Source organism: Heptranchias perlo, chromosome 7 (genome assembly GCF_035084215.1).
Source record: "Heptranchias perlo isolate sHepPer1 chromosome 7, sHepPer1.hap1, whole genome shotgun sequence".
Classification (NCBI taxonomy): Eukaryota; Metazoa; Chordata; class Chondrichthyes; order Hexanchiformes; family Hexanchidae; genus Heptranchias; species Heptranchias perlo.
This window is the reverse complement of record NC_090331.1, coordinates 92,196,191-92,211,847: the sequence shown is the minus strand read 5'-3', so window position 1 is coordinate 92,211,847 and position 15,657 is coordinate 92,196,191. Positions and strand designations below refer to the sequence as shown.

The window sequence follows — 15,657 nt, the reverse complement described above, 5'->3', positions numbered from 1 at the left end:
AGCCCATTATACACCCCGCCCGTTATACACCCTGCCCGTTATACACCCCGCCCGTTATACACCCCGCCCGTTATACACCCCGCCCGTTATACACCCCGCCCGTTATACACCCTGCCCTATTTACACCCTGCCCGTTATACACCCCGCCCGTTATACACCCAGCCCGTTATACACCCCGCCCGTTATACACCCCGCCCATTATACACCCCGCCCGTTATACACCCCGCCCGTTATACACCCCGCCCGTTATACACCCCGCCCGTTATACACCCCGCCCGTTATACACCCCGCCCATTATACACCCCGCCCGTTATACACCCCACCCGTTATACACCCCACCCGTTATACACCCCGCCCGTTATACACCCCGCCCATTATACACCCTGCCCTATTTACACCCCACCCGTTATACACCCCGCCCGTTATACACCCTGCCCTATTTACACCCCACCCATTATACACCCCGCCCATTATACACCCCGCCCATTATACACCCCGCCCATTATACACCCCGCCCTATTTACACCCTGCCCGTTATACACCCAGCCCGTTATGCACCCGGCCTAATTTTCCTTTCCATTGAGTCAAGTTTGGGCTGAAGTTGAAAGTTCTGCCCAAATTTAGTAAGCATTTAGAACTGCAAGGCCTAATCAAGGACAGCCAGCACAGATTTTTTGAAGGCAATAAGAACAGAAAATGCTGGAAATACTCAGCAAGTGAGGCAGCATCTGTGGAGAAAGGAACAGAGTTAACGTTTCAGATTGATGATCTTTTGTCAGAACTGGAAGAAGTTGAAGATTAAAAAGTCCTGAAGCAAGTACAGAGCCAGAGAAAGGGAGGGAGGGGAGGGAAGGAATGTACAAAAGGGAAGGTCTCTGATAGGGTGGGGTGGAGCTGTGTTTGACAAATTTAACAGTTTTTGTTGAAGTGACCAATTGGTTAAATAAAGAGAATGCAGTAGATGTAGTGTATATGGATTTTCAAAAGGCTTTCGATATCCTATCTCACGAGAGACCCATAAGACCATAAGAGATAGGAGCAGAAGTAGGCCATTCGGCCCCTCGAGCTTGCTCCGCCATTTAATGAGATCATGGCTGATCTGATTTTTACCTCAACTCCACTTTCCTGCCCTTTCCCCATATCCTTTGACTCCCTTGCTGATCAAAAATTTGTCTAACTCAGCCTTGAATGTATTCAATGACTCAGCCTCCACAGCTTTTTGGGGTAAAGAATTTCAAAGATTCACGACCCTCTGGGAGAAGAAATTCCTCCTCATTTCCATCTTAAACGGGCGATCCCTTATTCTGAGACTATGACCCCTAGTTTTAGATTCCCCCATGAGGGGTAACATCCTCTCAGCATCTACCCTATCGAGTCCCCTCAGAATCTTGTATGTTTCAATAAGATCTCCTCTCATTCTTCTAAACTCCAATGAGTATAGACCCAACCTGTTCATTCTTTCCTCATAAGACAACCCTTCCATACCCGGAATCAACCTAGTGAACCTTCTCTGAACTGCCTCCAATGCAAGTATATCCTTCCTTATCTAAGGGCACCAGAACTGTACGCAGTACTCCAGGTGTGGTCTCACCAGCACCCTGTACAGTTGTAGCATGACTTCCCTGCTTTTATATTCCATCCCCCTAGAAATAAAGGCTAATATTTTGTTTGCCTTCCGGATTACCTGCTGCACCTGTATGTTGACTTCTTGGCCCCGGTATTACCAGGGAGGCGGTTTGGCAGCGGGGGCGGGGTGGGGGGGGGGGGGGGACTGGGTGCGTGGGTAACCCGCCCAGTCAAATCGGTGCGTTTCCCAGGTGATTGCGGGTAAATTGAAGCCACTTACCTTGGCCTCCAGGTTTCCCCTTGGAAACCTGCGCAGCGGGCGGACTGCGCACCCGCATCACAGGCTGTCAGCTGGACGGACAGTCCTTCAATGCTGCTCCTGCAGCAAACAGCCAAAATTACAGCATGGAGCAGCCCAGGGGAAATGCTGCTCCCAGGTTTAATGATACCTCACTCCAGGTCTTACTGGATGGGGTGAGGAGGAGGAGAGAGATCTTCTACCCGGCGGACGGGAGGTAATGGCCTGCCTCTGCCACCAAGAAGGCCTGGCTCAAGGTGGAAGAGGAGGTCAGCAGCACCAGCAACATATCCCGTGCCTGGATACAGTGCAGGAAGCACTTCAATGACCTAAGTAGGTCAGCCAAAGTGAGTACACTTACTCATTCCCCTACACTCCGTCTTCCACATCACTGCCCCCACCTCACAACTCCTTCTGCACTGCCAACAATACTCTATCACATCACTCCTCACACCCACTCAAACCTCATCCTCAACTTACCTGCACTTACTCACCTCGCCAATACTCATCCCACCACTACCACTCAACCCAATCCTCATACAATCTCATGGCTCTGTCTCATACTCACCCTCTGATGCATCTCTTTTACGGTCACCCTCACCCAACCTACCACTACCTCTGCTGCAGCCACAGGGGATGCATCACGTATGAGTAGTAGGAAGAGTAAGGCAAAGGTTTTGTGAGCACAAAGGGGATGCACAAGGGTGTTTGACGGTTTATCATGTTTTTTATTTATATTTGATTTTGGTTCAACTCACATTAAATATTATATTGTCACCACTACTGCCACTTCTTGGCCATTCTTGACTGGCTTGTGCAATAAGTCCCTTTCATGAGGTTCTCCATGAACACCCACACTTGATGCCACCCATTGGGTCACCCTACAGTGGGTGTATGTGTAGTTGCACAACTATTTTGTGCAGATGCCTGTGGCACAGCACTGTGTTGTGGAGCTCCATATGGCGGAGGTGGACGGCATGCCTGGCGAGGCTGGTGATGTTGCTCGTCCTCAGATGAAGTGATGAATGCAGCCATGGAGCCCCCCCATCCTGACGGTGTGAGTTTGAGGGGGTCCGCAAAGTAGGTAAATGTGTTTGCACAGCAGAGTTTAGGGTATAAATTAATAATTTTGAGTGGAAAGACAAGGGTGCTGCAGCCAAAACGTTGTCTGAAGTCACAGAGTGCCCTGCTGCAATAAATGAGGTAATCCCCCCGAATGTCAAAAAATCCTTTGCATCTCCCACTGGCTGCTGACTGAAACACGTCTGCTCCAACAGGGAGTGTTTCCCACAGCACGGGAAACATGCTGAGGATCCATGAAAATTGCACCCCTGCCAAAATCTCCTGTCAGTGAGGTCTGTCAAGTACCTCAACTAGGTAAGTAAGTATTTAAATTGTCATCCCTCCGGCTTTAATTGTTGGTGGGAGTCCCGCATGCGGGAGCTGCGTGCGCACCCGAACGCGTCATTGGGGAATCCGGAGGTGGGCGGGTTGAAATCGGGCTCCGGACCTGCTCCGGGATTCCCCCATTTTAGGAGCCCCCCCGCCCTGAACACACCCGCTCGGCCATCCTAAAATTGGCCCCCTTGTGTTTCATGTACGAGGACACCCAGATCCCTCTGTACCGCAGCATTTTGTAGTACTTCTCCATTCAAATAATATTTTGCTTTTTTATTTTTCCTCCCAAAATGGATGACTTCACATGAGAGGCTTATTAGAAACACTCAGGCATATGGTATAATGTAGCAACATGGATAAAAAGTTGGTTGACAGATAGGAAACAGAGAGTTATGGTAAATGGATGTTGCTCAGACTGGAGAAGGATTGGAAATGGTGTTCTCCATGAGTCAGTGCTGGGTTCACTTTTGTTCTCGGTATATATCGATTATATGGAACACAGTCTCAAAATTTGGTAACCATACAAAAGTAGGAAGTTTGGCAAACAGTGAAGAGGACTGTAAAAGACTTCAGGAAACAAAGGTAGGTTAACAGAATGGGCAGACAGGTGGCAATTTTGGGACGAAATCAAAGAATGGGAATATGCACTTAATGAAAAGACATTGAAGGGTGTGGAAGGGGGTTCAACTATTTAGTTCCCTGAAAGTGCGAGTGCAGATATATAAAATCATGAAAAAGGCCAATAAAAGTTTGTTTTTTTATAAATAGAGGTGTAGGCTGGGTAAGTCCTCGGAGCTACTCCCACTTCAGCAGTGATACTTCATGGCGGAAACCTGTTTACACATGTATGGTAGGCATGCATGGTAGTAGAAACATATTATTCTTAGGGCCACTACATTGTGCTCAAGATCATAGGAAGGATCATACAGGGGCACATTTACAGATTAAGTAAAAGTCCTACCAATCAATGATTGAGGCACCAGTCTCCCCTGGCCTTTCTCCTCCCCTTATACCATGGCTTCAGCCTGCCCCTCCAGGTCCTTTTTATGCAATATTATGCAATATAGACATGTGGGCTCCCCCCTGACCCCGCACCGCACCGCACGGCCCCCAGTTCTATCTAAACAATGTAACAGAGAACCCTTACTTTGTACACTGGCGACTGGAATGTTTCACCTGAATTCTCCTCTCTTTTTGAACGGAAGACTGGACATGCATTCTACCAAGTCGAGGCACAGTCTTTGACTACCAGGTGGTTTCTTTACATAAGATATATTAACAAATAGTACACCGTTTTCACAGTGAGATATATTTTACTACATTCCTTGATCTGTAAAATGACAAAAATGCAATTCGCCTTCTCTCTAAATATAGGGATAGATTTTACAACCTGCCTCCCGGGTGTAAAACTGGCATTGCGGATCAGCTGCCATTTGTAGAAACCATCTGATTTTCATTTCAATTGACCTCAATGAACTCTAACGATAAGTTTACTTACTGAAACCTCAAACTAGTCTGGGTTCACTTGTCGGGCTGGCACACAACTTCAAAACCACTCGACATGACTGCATGTTACAAATACTCAGTCTGCCTTTTTTGCTCTGACCTTCTCGCTTAGTTAGGTCTGCTGCCTCACCTCTCTCTCTGCCTGCCAAGCTGTCAATCACAGCAGGCTTTACTTCTTCCTTCAAAGATCTCAGAAATAACTGTCAATCAAAATCACTACCCCCGGGTGAGGCCTACACTTGTGAGGCATGGCACTTTTGGAAAGCACGCCACCTAATAAAAGTGCTTATGTTGCTGCCTCCTTCCTATTTGAGAAGGTAATGAAAGTGTTTCCACTGACAAATAAAGCTTCTGTCACATGTTGTAGACATCGGATTGAAGACTGATTGATATGATAGATGGCACCACTTCAAAACTGTGGTAACCTTTAAAACCACAGGCACAGCTGTCCCCTTGGTATATCGTGCTTGGAGGTCAGACTTGAGGAGATAGCATGACTAAGTAACCGTCTCCCTGTAGCATAGAGCTCAAGGGCTCTTCAGACATCTCCAGATAGGTATGCCTAGGCTTGAGGATTAGACGCCTGCAATGAGGTTGAGTGGGCACCTGCCTTTCTTCCCTCTGCATGAACTGCCTTCCTTCTCCAAATCCAGCACTGCTGTCGGACACTCTGCTTGCTTCCAGTAAAGCGGCTCCTGCCAACAAAATATTTTGTTTCAGTCTAAGAATATCCCAACACTGGACAAACAGGGGGCTCTAGTGGGGGAGGAGCTAAATACGATTAAAATCACTAAGGAATTGGTACTCAGTAAATTAATGGGACTCAAGGCGGATAAATCCCCTGGACCTGATGGCTTACATCCTAGGGTCTTGAGGGAAGTGGCAGTAGGGATTGTGGATGCTTTGGTAATAATTTTCCAAAAGGTCCCGGCAGATTGGAAAACTGCTAATGTAACACCCTTATTTAAAAAGGATAGTAGACAGAAGGCTGGAAATTATAGACCAGTTAGCCTAACATCTGTGGTAGGTAAAATTTTGGAGTCTATTATTAAGGAGACAGTAGCGGAACATTTGGACAAACATAATTTAATAGGACAAAGTCAGCATGGCTTTACGAAGGGGAAGTCATGTCTGACAAATTTGCTTGAGTTCTTTGAGGACATAATGTACAGGATGGATAAAGGGGAACCAGTGGACGTAGTGTATTTAGACTTCCAGAAGGCATTCGACAAGGTGCCACATAAAAGATTATTGCTCAAGATAAAGAATCACTGGATTGGGGGTCATATTCTGGCATGGGTGGAGGATTGGTTATCTAACAGGAAGCAGAGAGTTGGGATAATGGTTCATTCTCGGACTGGCAACCAGTAGCCAGTGGTGTTCCGCAGGGGTCGGTGCTGGGTCCCCAACTCTTTACAATCTATATTAACGATTTGGAGGAGGGGACCGAGTGTAACATATCGAAGTTTGCAGATGATACAAAGATGGGAGGGAAAGTAGAGAGTGAGGAGGACATAAAAAACCTGCAGGGGGATATAGACAGGCTGGGTGAGTGGGCGGAGATTTGGCAGATGAAATACAATATTGGAAAATGTGAGGTTATACACTTTGGCAGGACAAACCAGAGAGCAAGTTATTTTCTTGATGGCAAGAGACTGGAAAGTACTGCAGTTCAAAGGGATCTGGGGGTCCTAGTGCAAGAAAATCAAAAAGTTAGTATGCAGGTGCAGCAGGTGATCAAGAAGGCCAACGGAATGTTGGCGTTTATCGCTAGGGGGATAGAATATAAAAACAGGGAGATATTGCTGCAGTTATATAAGGTATTGGTGAGACCGCACCTGGAATACTGCATACAGTTTTGGTCTCCATACTTAAGAAAAGACATACTTGCTCTCGAGGCAGTACAAAGAAGGTTCACTCGGTTAATCCCGGGGATGAGGGGGCGGACATATGAGGAGAGGTTGAGTAGATTGGGACTCTACTCATTGGAGTTGAGAAGAATGAGAGGCGATCTTATTGAAACATATAAGATTGTGAAGGGGCTTGATCGGGTGGATGCGGTAAGGATGTTCCCAAGGATGGGTGAAACTAGAACTAGGGGGCACAATCTTAGAATAAGGGGCTGCTCCTTCAAAACTGAGATGAGGGGAAACTTCTTCACTCAGAGGGTAGTAGATCTGTGGAATTTGCTGCCCCAGGAAGCTGTGGAAGCTACATCATTGAATAAATTCAAAGCAGAAATAGACAGTTTCCTGGAAGTGAAGGGAATTAGGGGTTACAGGGAGCGGGCAGGAAATTGGACATGAATTTAGATTTGAGATTAGGATCAGATCAGCCATGATCTTATTAAATGGCGGAGTAGGCTTGAAGGGCCAATTGGCCTACTCCTGCTCCTATTTCTTATGTTCTTATATTCTAACAACAGTGCTGTGGGATAAGCTATCTATGAAAGGAGGTTTGCAATGCAGAAATGTAGCTGCAGACAACAGCAGCAAGTAACACACCAAAAGTAATGTAAATACTGCTGCGCGTGAAGCAGAATAACCACTCAGAACTTTAAATGCAATATTAAACTGTCAATCATACTGTTAAGAATCAACCTAATATCTGCAGCGATTCCAACAGGGGTGTGCTAATCGTTGCTGCGGTCCATGGGTGCCTGATAATATTTGAAGGGGTTTCCCACGCAGTAAAGTTTGAAAACCACTGCATTAGGTAGTGTAATGTTACTGGAAAAGAGTCGTGAAATGTTATGTCGGATCAAGCATGTTACTCAGTCTGAATGCTAATGGTGGGAGCGCCGTAACTGGGGAAAAATGTGAACTGAGTAGTGAGTGAGATCACAAGATGGTTTGTTGGGAGCAGATCGACAGAGAAGTAGCAGAGAGAGAGAAGGTGCTGAATCAGTGGACTTATGAATAATAAACATTAATGAGATTAACAACAGATTTTTAATCAGTATCTCTGAAATAGATCAAAGCTAGAACTGGACCAATAGTAGACATATCTACCTTATGTGTGTGATATGTTGATATTATAGACTGGCAATTAACATCCTGTAAATACCAGATAAAATATAATAGGAAGGGAAGCCAATATGACCCTGTAATGAATAATGGTTAATCTTCTGTGGCTCAATCTCTATAACTGTGTCTCTTGCTCTGTAATTCTTTTTATCTATTTCTGTTTGTCTTTCATTTTTTGTGAGTGTCACTCCATAAATATAATTTGCACATACTTTCATGTCAGTCGAATATCTCTGTTACTGTTTTTCTCACTATTCCGTGCCTCTTTCTGTCTTTCCTGTGTTTCAGTCTCTTTCTATATTTCTCCCACACATTTTTCCTCTCTATATATCTCCCTCTTTTTCAATATGTTTTTCTCTCTCTGTCCCTTTTATTCTCATCTCTCTGGAGACAGAGCCAGGTTCTCGGATCAGACTGCACAATAGTTGCAGAAATGATCTTGCCTCTTCCTTGTCACCAATAAATCCAATAAGGAATTCAGGAGAAACTTCTTTGCCCAGAGAGAGGTGAGAATGTGGAACTCGCTACCTCAAAGAGTAGTTGAGGCGAATATCATAGATTCATTTAAGGGAAAGCAAAATAAACACATGAGGGAGAAAGGAAAAGAAGATTATGTTGATAGGGTGAGATGAAGTAGGGTGAGAAGAGACTCATGTGGAGCATAAACACCAGCATTGATCAGTTGGGCCGAATGGCCTGTATGTAATTCTATGTAAGTCCCACGGACGATTGTAACTGCCTAGTTCCTGGCAAGGTTAAAATTGCCTCTCATTGTGCCAAAGGCAAATGTTAGTATTGTATTTAATCAGTTCATATTTTAATGCTCTGCAACCCTTTGAAGAATTCTGCTTCATCTCCAGAACGTACTAAGAGCGCTTCAAGTTCACCATATTCATTAAATATTTATTTCATCATCGGACCATAAACTCAATTAAATTTGACGCAGGTGCTTTCATTAATACCTCTCCAAAGAGACTGACCAGGTTTAGCATCTAATATTGCATTCAGGGGTTCCCTTGAGAGTTATCATTTGGAAATGATTTCAGGCAAGACAGCAAATAACACTATTCTGTGCAAGCAAGCATGACAGCCTCTGAAAGATGGGATCCTATGAAGGTATTAATTGGAAGATGCTCAAATCTAACTACGTCATAGTAAGCAAAGCTCTTCCTATAATCTGTCCTGCTGCACACATTGAGTATAATTATATATTTGTTTACTCCATTCACTCCCAATTCTCATATAAATTAAGAATTGAAACTTTGAGTTATTATTTCGTGCATTTTCTTTTTCTTCTGCAGGGACTGTGCGCTCAAACTTTCTTTGGTCACCTGCATTCCTGCAATGATGCCACCTTTAACCTGAAGGTAAGTTTTTCTTGCATGTGCCTATTTATATAGAAACTGAAAATACAATAAAGAGTCAGCACGGATTTCAAAAGGGAAAGTCATGCTTGACCAACCTTATTGAATTCTTTGAAGAAGTAACAGAAAGGGTAGACCAGGGTAATGTAGTAGATGTAATATATTTGGATTTTCAAAAGGCCCTTGATAAGGTAGCACGTAGTAGACTCATGACTAAGGTGGAGTCAGGGGAAAAGTAGCAGAATGGATAACAAGCTGGTTACAAAACAGAAAACAAAGAGTATGGGTTAAGGGTAGTTACTCAGACTGTCAAAAGGTGGGAAGTGGTGTTCCACAGGGATTGGTGCTGGGATCACTGTTGTTCACCATTTACAAAAATGAATTGGACTCAGGAATCGGAAGTACAACTTCAAAATTTGAGGATGACACCAAATTGGGGGGATAGTTAATACTGAGGAGGATTGCGACAAAATACAAAAATACATTAATAAACTTGCAGAATGGGCATGTATTTGGAAAATGAATTTCAATATAGATAAATGTGAGGTGGTGCATTTTGGTAGGAAGAATAAGGAGGCCTCATACTCCTTGGATTATAAGAATCTAAATGGGGTGGAGGTTAATAAGGCCATAATTAAGGCCATAAAAAAAAGCAAACAAAGTACTGGGGTTCATTTCTGGAGGGATAGAATTGAAAAGGTGGGAAGTGTTGTTAAACTTGTATAGAACCTTGGTTAGACCACAGTGGAGTACGTGCACAGATCTGATCTCTGTATTACAAGAAGGATATAGAGGCACTGGAGAAGGTGCAAAAAAGATTTACAAGGATGATACCAGAACTGAGAGCTTGTACCCATCAGGTAAGATTGAACAGGCTGGGGCTCTTTTCTTTAGAAAAGAGAAGGCTGAGGGGTGACCTGATAGAGGTCTTTAAGATTATGAAAGAGAAGATGTTTCTGCTTGTGGGGGAGACCAAAACTAGGGCCATAAAGATCAGATAGTCACTAATAAATCCAATATTGAATTCAGGAGAAACTTCTTTACCAAGATAATGGTAAGAATGTGGAACTTGCTACCACAAGGAGTAGTTGAGGCGAATCGCATAGATGCCTTTAAGGGGAAGCTAGATAAGTACATGAGGGAGAAAGGAATAGAAGATTATGTTGATAGGGTTAGATGAAGAGGGGTGAGAGGAGGCTCATGTGGAGCATAAACACTGGCATAGACTAGTTGGGTAGAATGGCCTGTTTCTGTGCTGTACATTCTATGTAATCCTATGTATATCTGTCACGCATGTGGTTTGCTAGCTCTCACTGAACAAGATAGCAGGTATTCTGAAAAAGGGTGAGATTATTTTCCTTGGTAACTACAAGTTACTAACTGTTTACTTCAGTAAGCACTTAGCATGCACAACCGCTTGCCACAATGAATAGTTTGCCCTTCATACTCAGAGGAGAAGCATTATTTCATGCATCCTGTTGTTCGCAGCTATAGGGTAAGGACTTAAAAATGATACTTCACAGTGTGATTGCTTTTGGAATCTTACAACCCCTCAGGAACATTTGCATGAGCAGCTCATAATGGCTAAGATTTATCATATTTGCTGTTTCACATAATTGATTTAGGTATTTGTTCTCTGCAGTATTCTATTTAATAAATTATGAACTTCACACAAATATAGACGCTCCCTTGAAAGTGTTACTAGCATCTATTAAGCGCACTGTGACTTAAATGCAATTAGTATTCAGTGTGATAGCCTGACAACAATCTATTGTGGTTTAAAACAAAGCTGCAGAGTCCGATATTCTCAACAGTGGCTGCCTTTAAAAAACATCACATTTAACTTTTAGTTTTTTTTAAATGCTTATTGTATTTAGGACTAAATACATATTGTGTAACAAACTTCCAGAGGGGTCAGAGCTGGAGAGTACCGGTGGGTACAATTCCAATGTAACTACCAGGATCATGGTCTGCAGGTGGTCAGGGACATTATGCTTTTCTTGTTTAACATGGATACTTTTTCATCTCTGTGTATGTCTCGTGTTTCTTAATCTATCTGTTTCCATTATATAGATCTCATTCTTCCTCTTTTTCACCTATCTCTGCTCCCCTTCCCCTCTTGTCAGCCGTGGCTCAATGGGTAACACTCTGACCTCTGAATCAGAAGGTCGTGGGTTTAAGCCTCACTTCAGATTCTTGAGCACATAATCTAGGCTGACACTGCCAGTGGAGTACTGAGGGAGTGCTGCACTGTTGGAGGTGCAATCTTTCGGTTGAGACGTTAAACCAAAGCCCCATCTGCCCTCTCAGGTGGACGTAAAAGATCCCATGGCACTATTTTGAAGAAGAGCGGGGGAGTTGTCCCTGTGTCCTGGCTAGTATTTATCCCTCAACCAACATCACTAAAACAAATTATCTGATCATTATTACATTACTCTTTGTGGGATCTTGCTGTACGAAAATTAACTCTCACATTTCCTACATTACAACAATGACTGCACTTCAAAAGTACTTCATTGGCTGTGAAGCACTTTGGGATGTCCTGAGGTCATGAAAGGCGCTATATAAATGCAAGCCTTCCTTGCTTTCTCTTTGCAGTTGCATTGATTTTAGCAGATGGAGTTACATTACGGTTCACTTCACAGCCACAAATGCTTCTGTTTTTCACACTGAATTTTATGTTGATTACAACAAATGACCATACATTAACATTACAGTAAGGTACCATAAGAAGTGATGTTGAGAATGATTTTGCATATCCATAGTATTTGTTTTATTTTAACAATTGACGCCTGATAAAATAATTCACTGTAAATATTGATGTGAAAAATTCATCATTATATCTTTGTTAACCCATAAGGACTTTGGCTACCTATGACTCGATTCTCTGTGTTTTAAGTCACTGTAAGTAACTGAGGGCATTTCTGCAGCAAACAGAAAACGCTGGACACACACAGGAGGTCAGTCAGCATCTTTGGACGGACCAGACAAGTTAACAATTCAGACACACAGCCCTTCATCAGAACTAAGGGCTGTATGTCTGAAACATTAACTTACCTGGTCTCCATATTATTAAAAGGATGTAGAGGTACTGGAGAAAGTACAAAAAAGATTTACAAGGATGATACCAGAACTGAGAGGATATACTTATCAGGAAAGGCTGAACAGGCTGGAGCTCTTTTCTCTAGAAATGAAAAGGCTGAGAGGTGATCTGATAGAAGTCTTTAAAATTATGACGGGGTTTGATAAGGTAGACTTAGCGCAAATGTTTCCACTTGTGGGAAGTCCAAAATTAGGGGTCATAAATATATGGTAGCCACTAATAAATCCAATAGGGAATTCAGGAGAATCTTCTTTATTCAGAGAGTGGTGAGAATGTGGTACTTACTACCACAAGGAGTAGTTGAGGCGAATAACATAGATGCATTTAAGGGGAAGCTAGATAAACACGTGAGGGAAAAAGGAATTGAGGGATATGTTTATAGGGTTAGATGAAGAGGGGTGGGATTAGGCTTGTGTGGAACATGAACACTGGCATGGACCAGTTGGGGTGAATGGCCTGTTTCTGATCTCTAAATTCTATGTAAATCACTTGTTCGCTCCATAGCTGAAGGACCTTCCCTGTGTTTCCAGCATTTGCAGTTTATCTGTTTGGTTGCAGCTGAAACCCTGATACTATACAGGGGTACCATATTTCAAGTAACAGAGACAATCAAAATAATTTTTCAGGTTAAATTTCAACTAAATTTATTTATCCAATAATGTGATAAAAATAGCATTTCATGTATTCATTTGAACATAAGAAGATAAGAACATAAGAAATAGGAGCAGGAGGAGGCATCCAGCCCCTCAAGCCTGCTCTGCCATTCAACAAGATCATGGCTGACCTCCACCTCAACACCATTTTCCTGCACTATCCCCATATCCCTTGATGCCTTTAATATCTGGAAATCTCTCAATCTCTGTTTTGAATGTACTCAATGACTGAGCCTCCGCAGCCCTCTGGGCTAGAGAATTCCAAAGATTCACCACCTCACTGTGAAGAAATTTCACCTCATCTCAGTCCTAAATGGCTTACCCCTTATTCTGAGACTGTGACCCCTGGTTCTAGACCCCCCCAGCCAAGGGAAACATCCTCCCTGTATCTATCCTGTCGAGCCCTGTAAGAATTTTGTATGTTTCAATGAGATCACCTCTCATTCTTCTAAACTCTAGAGAATACAGGCCTAGTCTACTCAATCTCTCCTCATACAACAATCCCGCCAGTCTGGTGAACCTTTGTTGCACTCCCTCTATGGCAAGTATATCCTTTCTTAGGTAAGGAGACCAAAATTGTACACAATACTCCAGGTGCAGTTTCACCAAGGCCATATATAATTACAGTAAGACATCTTTAGTCCTGTACTCAAATCCTCTTGTAATAAAGGCCAACATACCATTTGCCTTCCTAATTGCTTGATGCACCTGCATGTTAGCTGCTAGTGACTCATGTACAAGGACACCCAGGTCCTTTTGAACATCAACATTTCCCAATCTCTCAACATTTAAAAAATACTCTGCATTTCTGTCTTTCCTACCAAAGTGGATAACGTCACATTTTTCCACATTATATTCCATCTGCCATGTTCGTGCCCTGCTCATTTAGCCTGTCTATATCCCCTTGAAGCCTCTTTGCATCCTCCTCACAACTCACATTCCCACCTAGTTTTGTGTCATCAGCAAACTTGGAAATATTACATTTGGTCCCCTCATCCAAATCATTGATATAGATTGTGAATAGCTGGGGCCCAAGCATTGATCCCTGCGGTACCCCACTAGTCACAGTCTGCCATCCTGAAAAAGACCTGTTTATTCCTACTCTCTTTTAACCAACTCTCAATTCATGCCAGTATATTACCCTCAATTCCATGTGCTCTAACTTTGTTCACCAACCTCCTGTGTGGGACCTTATCAAAAGCCTTCTGAAAATCTAAATACACCACATCCACTGGTTCCCCCTTATCTATTCTACTAGCTATATCCTCAAAAAACTCCAATAGGTTTGTCAAACATGATTTCCCTTTCATAAATCCAATTTGACTCTGCTAAATCCTATTATTATTTTCTAAGTGTCCTGTTATCATATCTTTTATAATAGATTCTAGCATTTTCCATACTACTGATGTCAGGCTAACCGGTCTGTAGTTCCCTGTTTTCTCTCTCCCTCCTTTCTTAAATAGTCGGGTTACAGTTGCTACCCTCCAATCTGCAGGAACTATTCCAGAATCTATAGAATTTTGAGCTGTTCTATAGATTACAGATGTTTCCCTGTTCATATATCATACTTTTGGCAAAAGAGCTCGAGGTGAGATGAGGGGAATTTTTTTAACGTATTATTATGATCTGGTTATTATGATCTGGGATGCATTGCCTGAAAGGGTGGTGGAAGCAGATTAAATAGTAACTTTCAAAAGGGAATGGGATAAATACTTGAAGGGGAGAAAATTGCTGGGCAGGGGAGTGGAACTAATTAGATAGCTCATTCAAAGAGCCGGCAGAGGCACGATGGGCTGAATGGCCTCCTTCTGTGCTGTAAGATTCTATGATTCGATGACTTTTACAGTTTATCCAAGAGTACTGAATTAGCTCCTCTCTCTCTCACACGTAGAAATAACATTAGAGACTACGGCCCTAAACAAAATGAATATGCTGTTGGTAATACTATAATAAATGCAGTTTTTATGCAGTGTAAACTACTCAGCCTCAACTATATTAAATGTTATTTCTTCAAAGGGCACTTTCTTATTAAATATACCTGCAGTATTGTGCTTTCAATGAAGGGATTAATTTTTCCAGTAGATTTGTGTAAACTTTATATTGAAAAATAGTGATGATAATGTCAATAATATATGTTCTGCATGCTTTTTCGTGATTGTTCTAGATTTTAAATTGCTTTTGCTTTCTTCCAAGTTATTTATGTGTAACAGTAGCTTTCTTAGAGGACACAATAAACCCCAGGTCCTTCACAACTTATGGTATGTATCCCAGTAAAAAGCGCTCTGTGTATGAATTTTATTGGGCCATACATAAAATTAGCGCATCCTACTTTGCTAAACTTGCATCAATTTTACTCACATTTGTAATTCTCCCTTTCCCTTGTGTCACTCTCACTTTGCTTTCCAAGAAAGGGCGCATCTGATTACAAAAATACAAAGAGAACTCCAGGAGAGTGACATTGGTCAATGCCAGTAGCGCAAAACAAGCTGATAGTGAATCGGCAACCCATTTCATTCTTTCCTGTTGAAGGTAATGTAAAAGAAAATTAGGTGTGGTGCCAGCTGTGGCTTAGTGGTAGCACCCGTGCTTCTGAGTCAGTAGATTGTGGGTTTAAGTCCCACTTTAGGGACTTAAGAATAAATTCTAGGCTGACACTCCAGTGCAGTACTGAGGGAGTGCTGCACTGTCAGAGGTGCTGCCTTTCAGATGAGTTGTAAAAGAGAGGCCTCATGTGCCCTTCCAG

The 15,657-nt window shown here is 42.8% G+C and overlaps 1 protein-coding gene across 1 annotated transcript in view; it reads left to right on the top strand.

Moving 5' to 3' along the window:
• LOC137323411 (sperm-associated antigen 16 protein) overlaps positions 1 to 15,657 on the top strand; it is a 982,420-nt gene that overhangs the window by 706,461 nt on the left and 260,302 nt on the right. Inside the window, exon 14 of the mRNA XM_067986887.1 lies at positions 9,096 to 9,161. Within this exon, the coding sequence (XP_067842988.1) occupies positions 9,096 to 9,161 (66 nt within the window). The remainder of the gene's footprint in view (positions 1 to 9,095; positions 9,162 to 15,657) is intronic.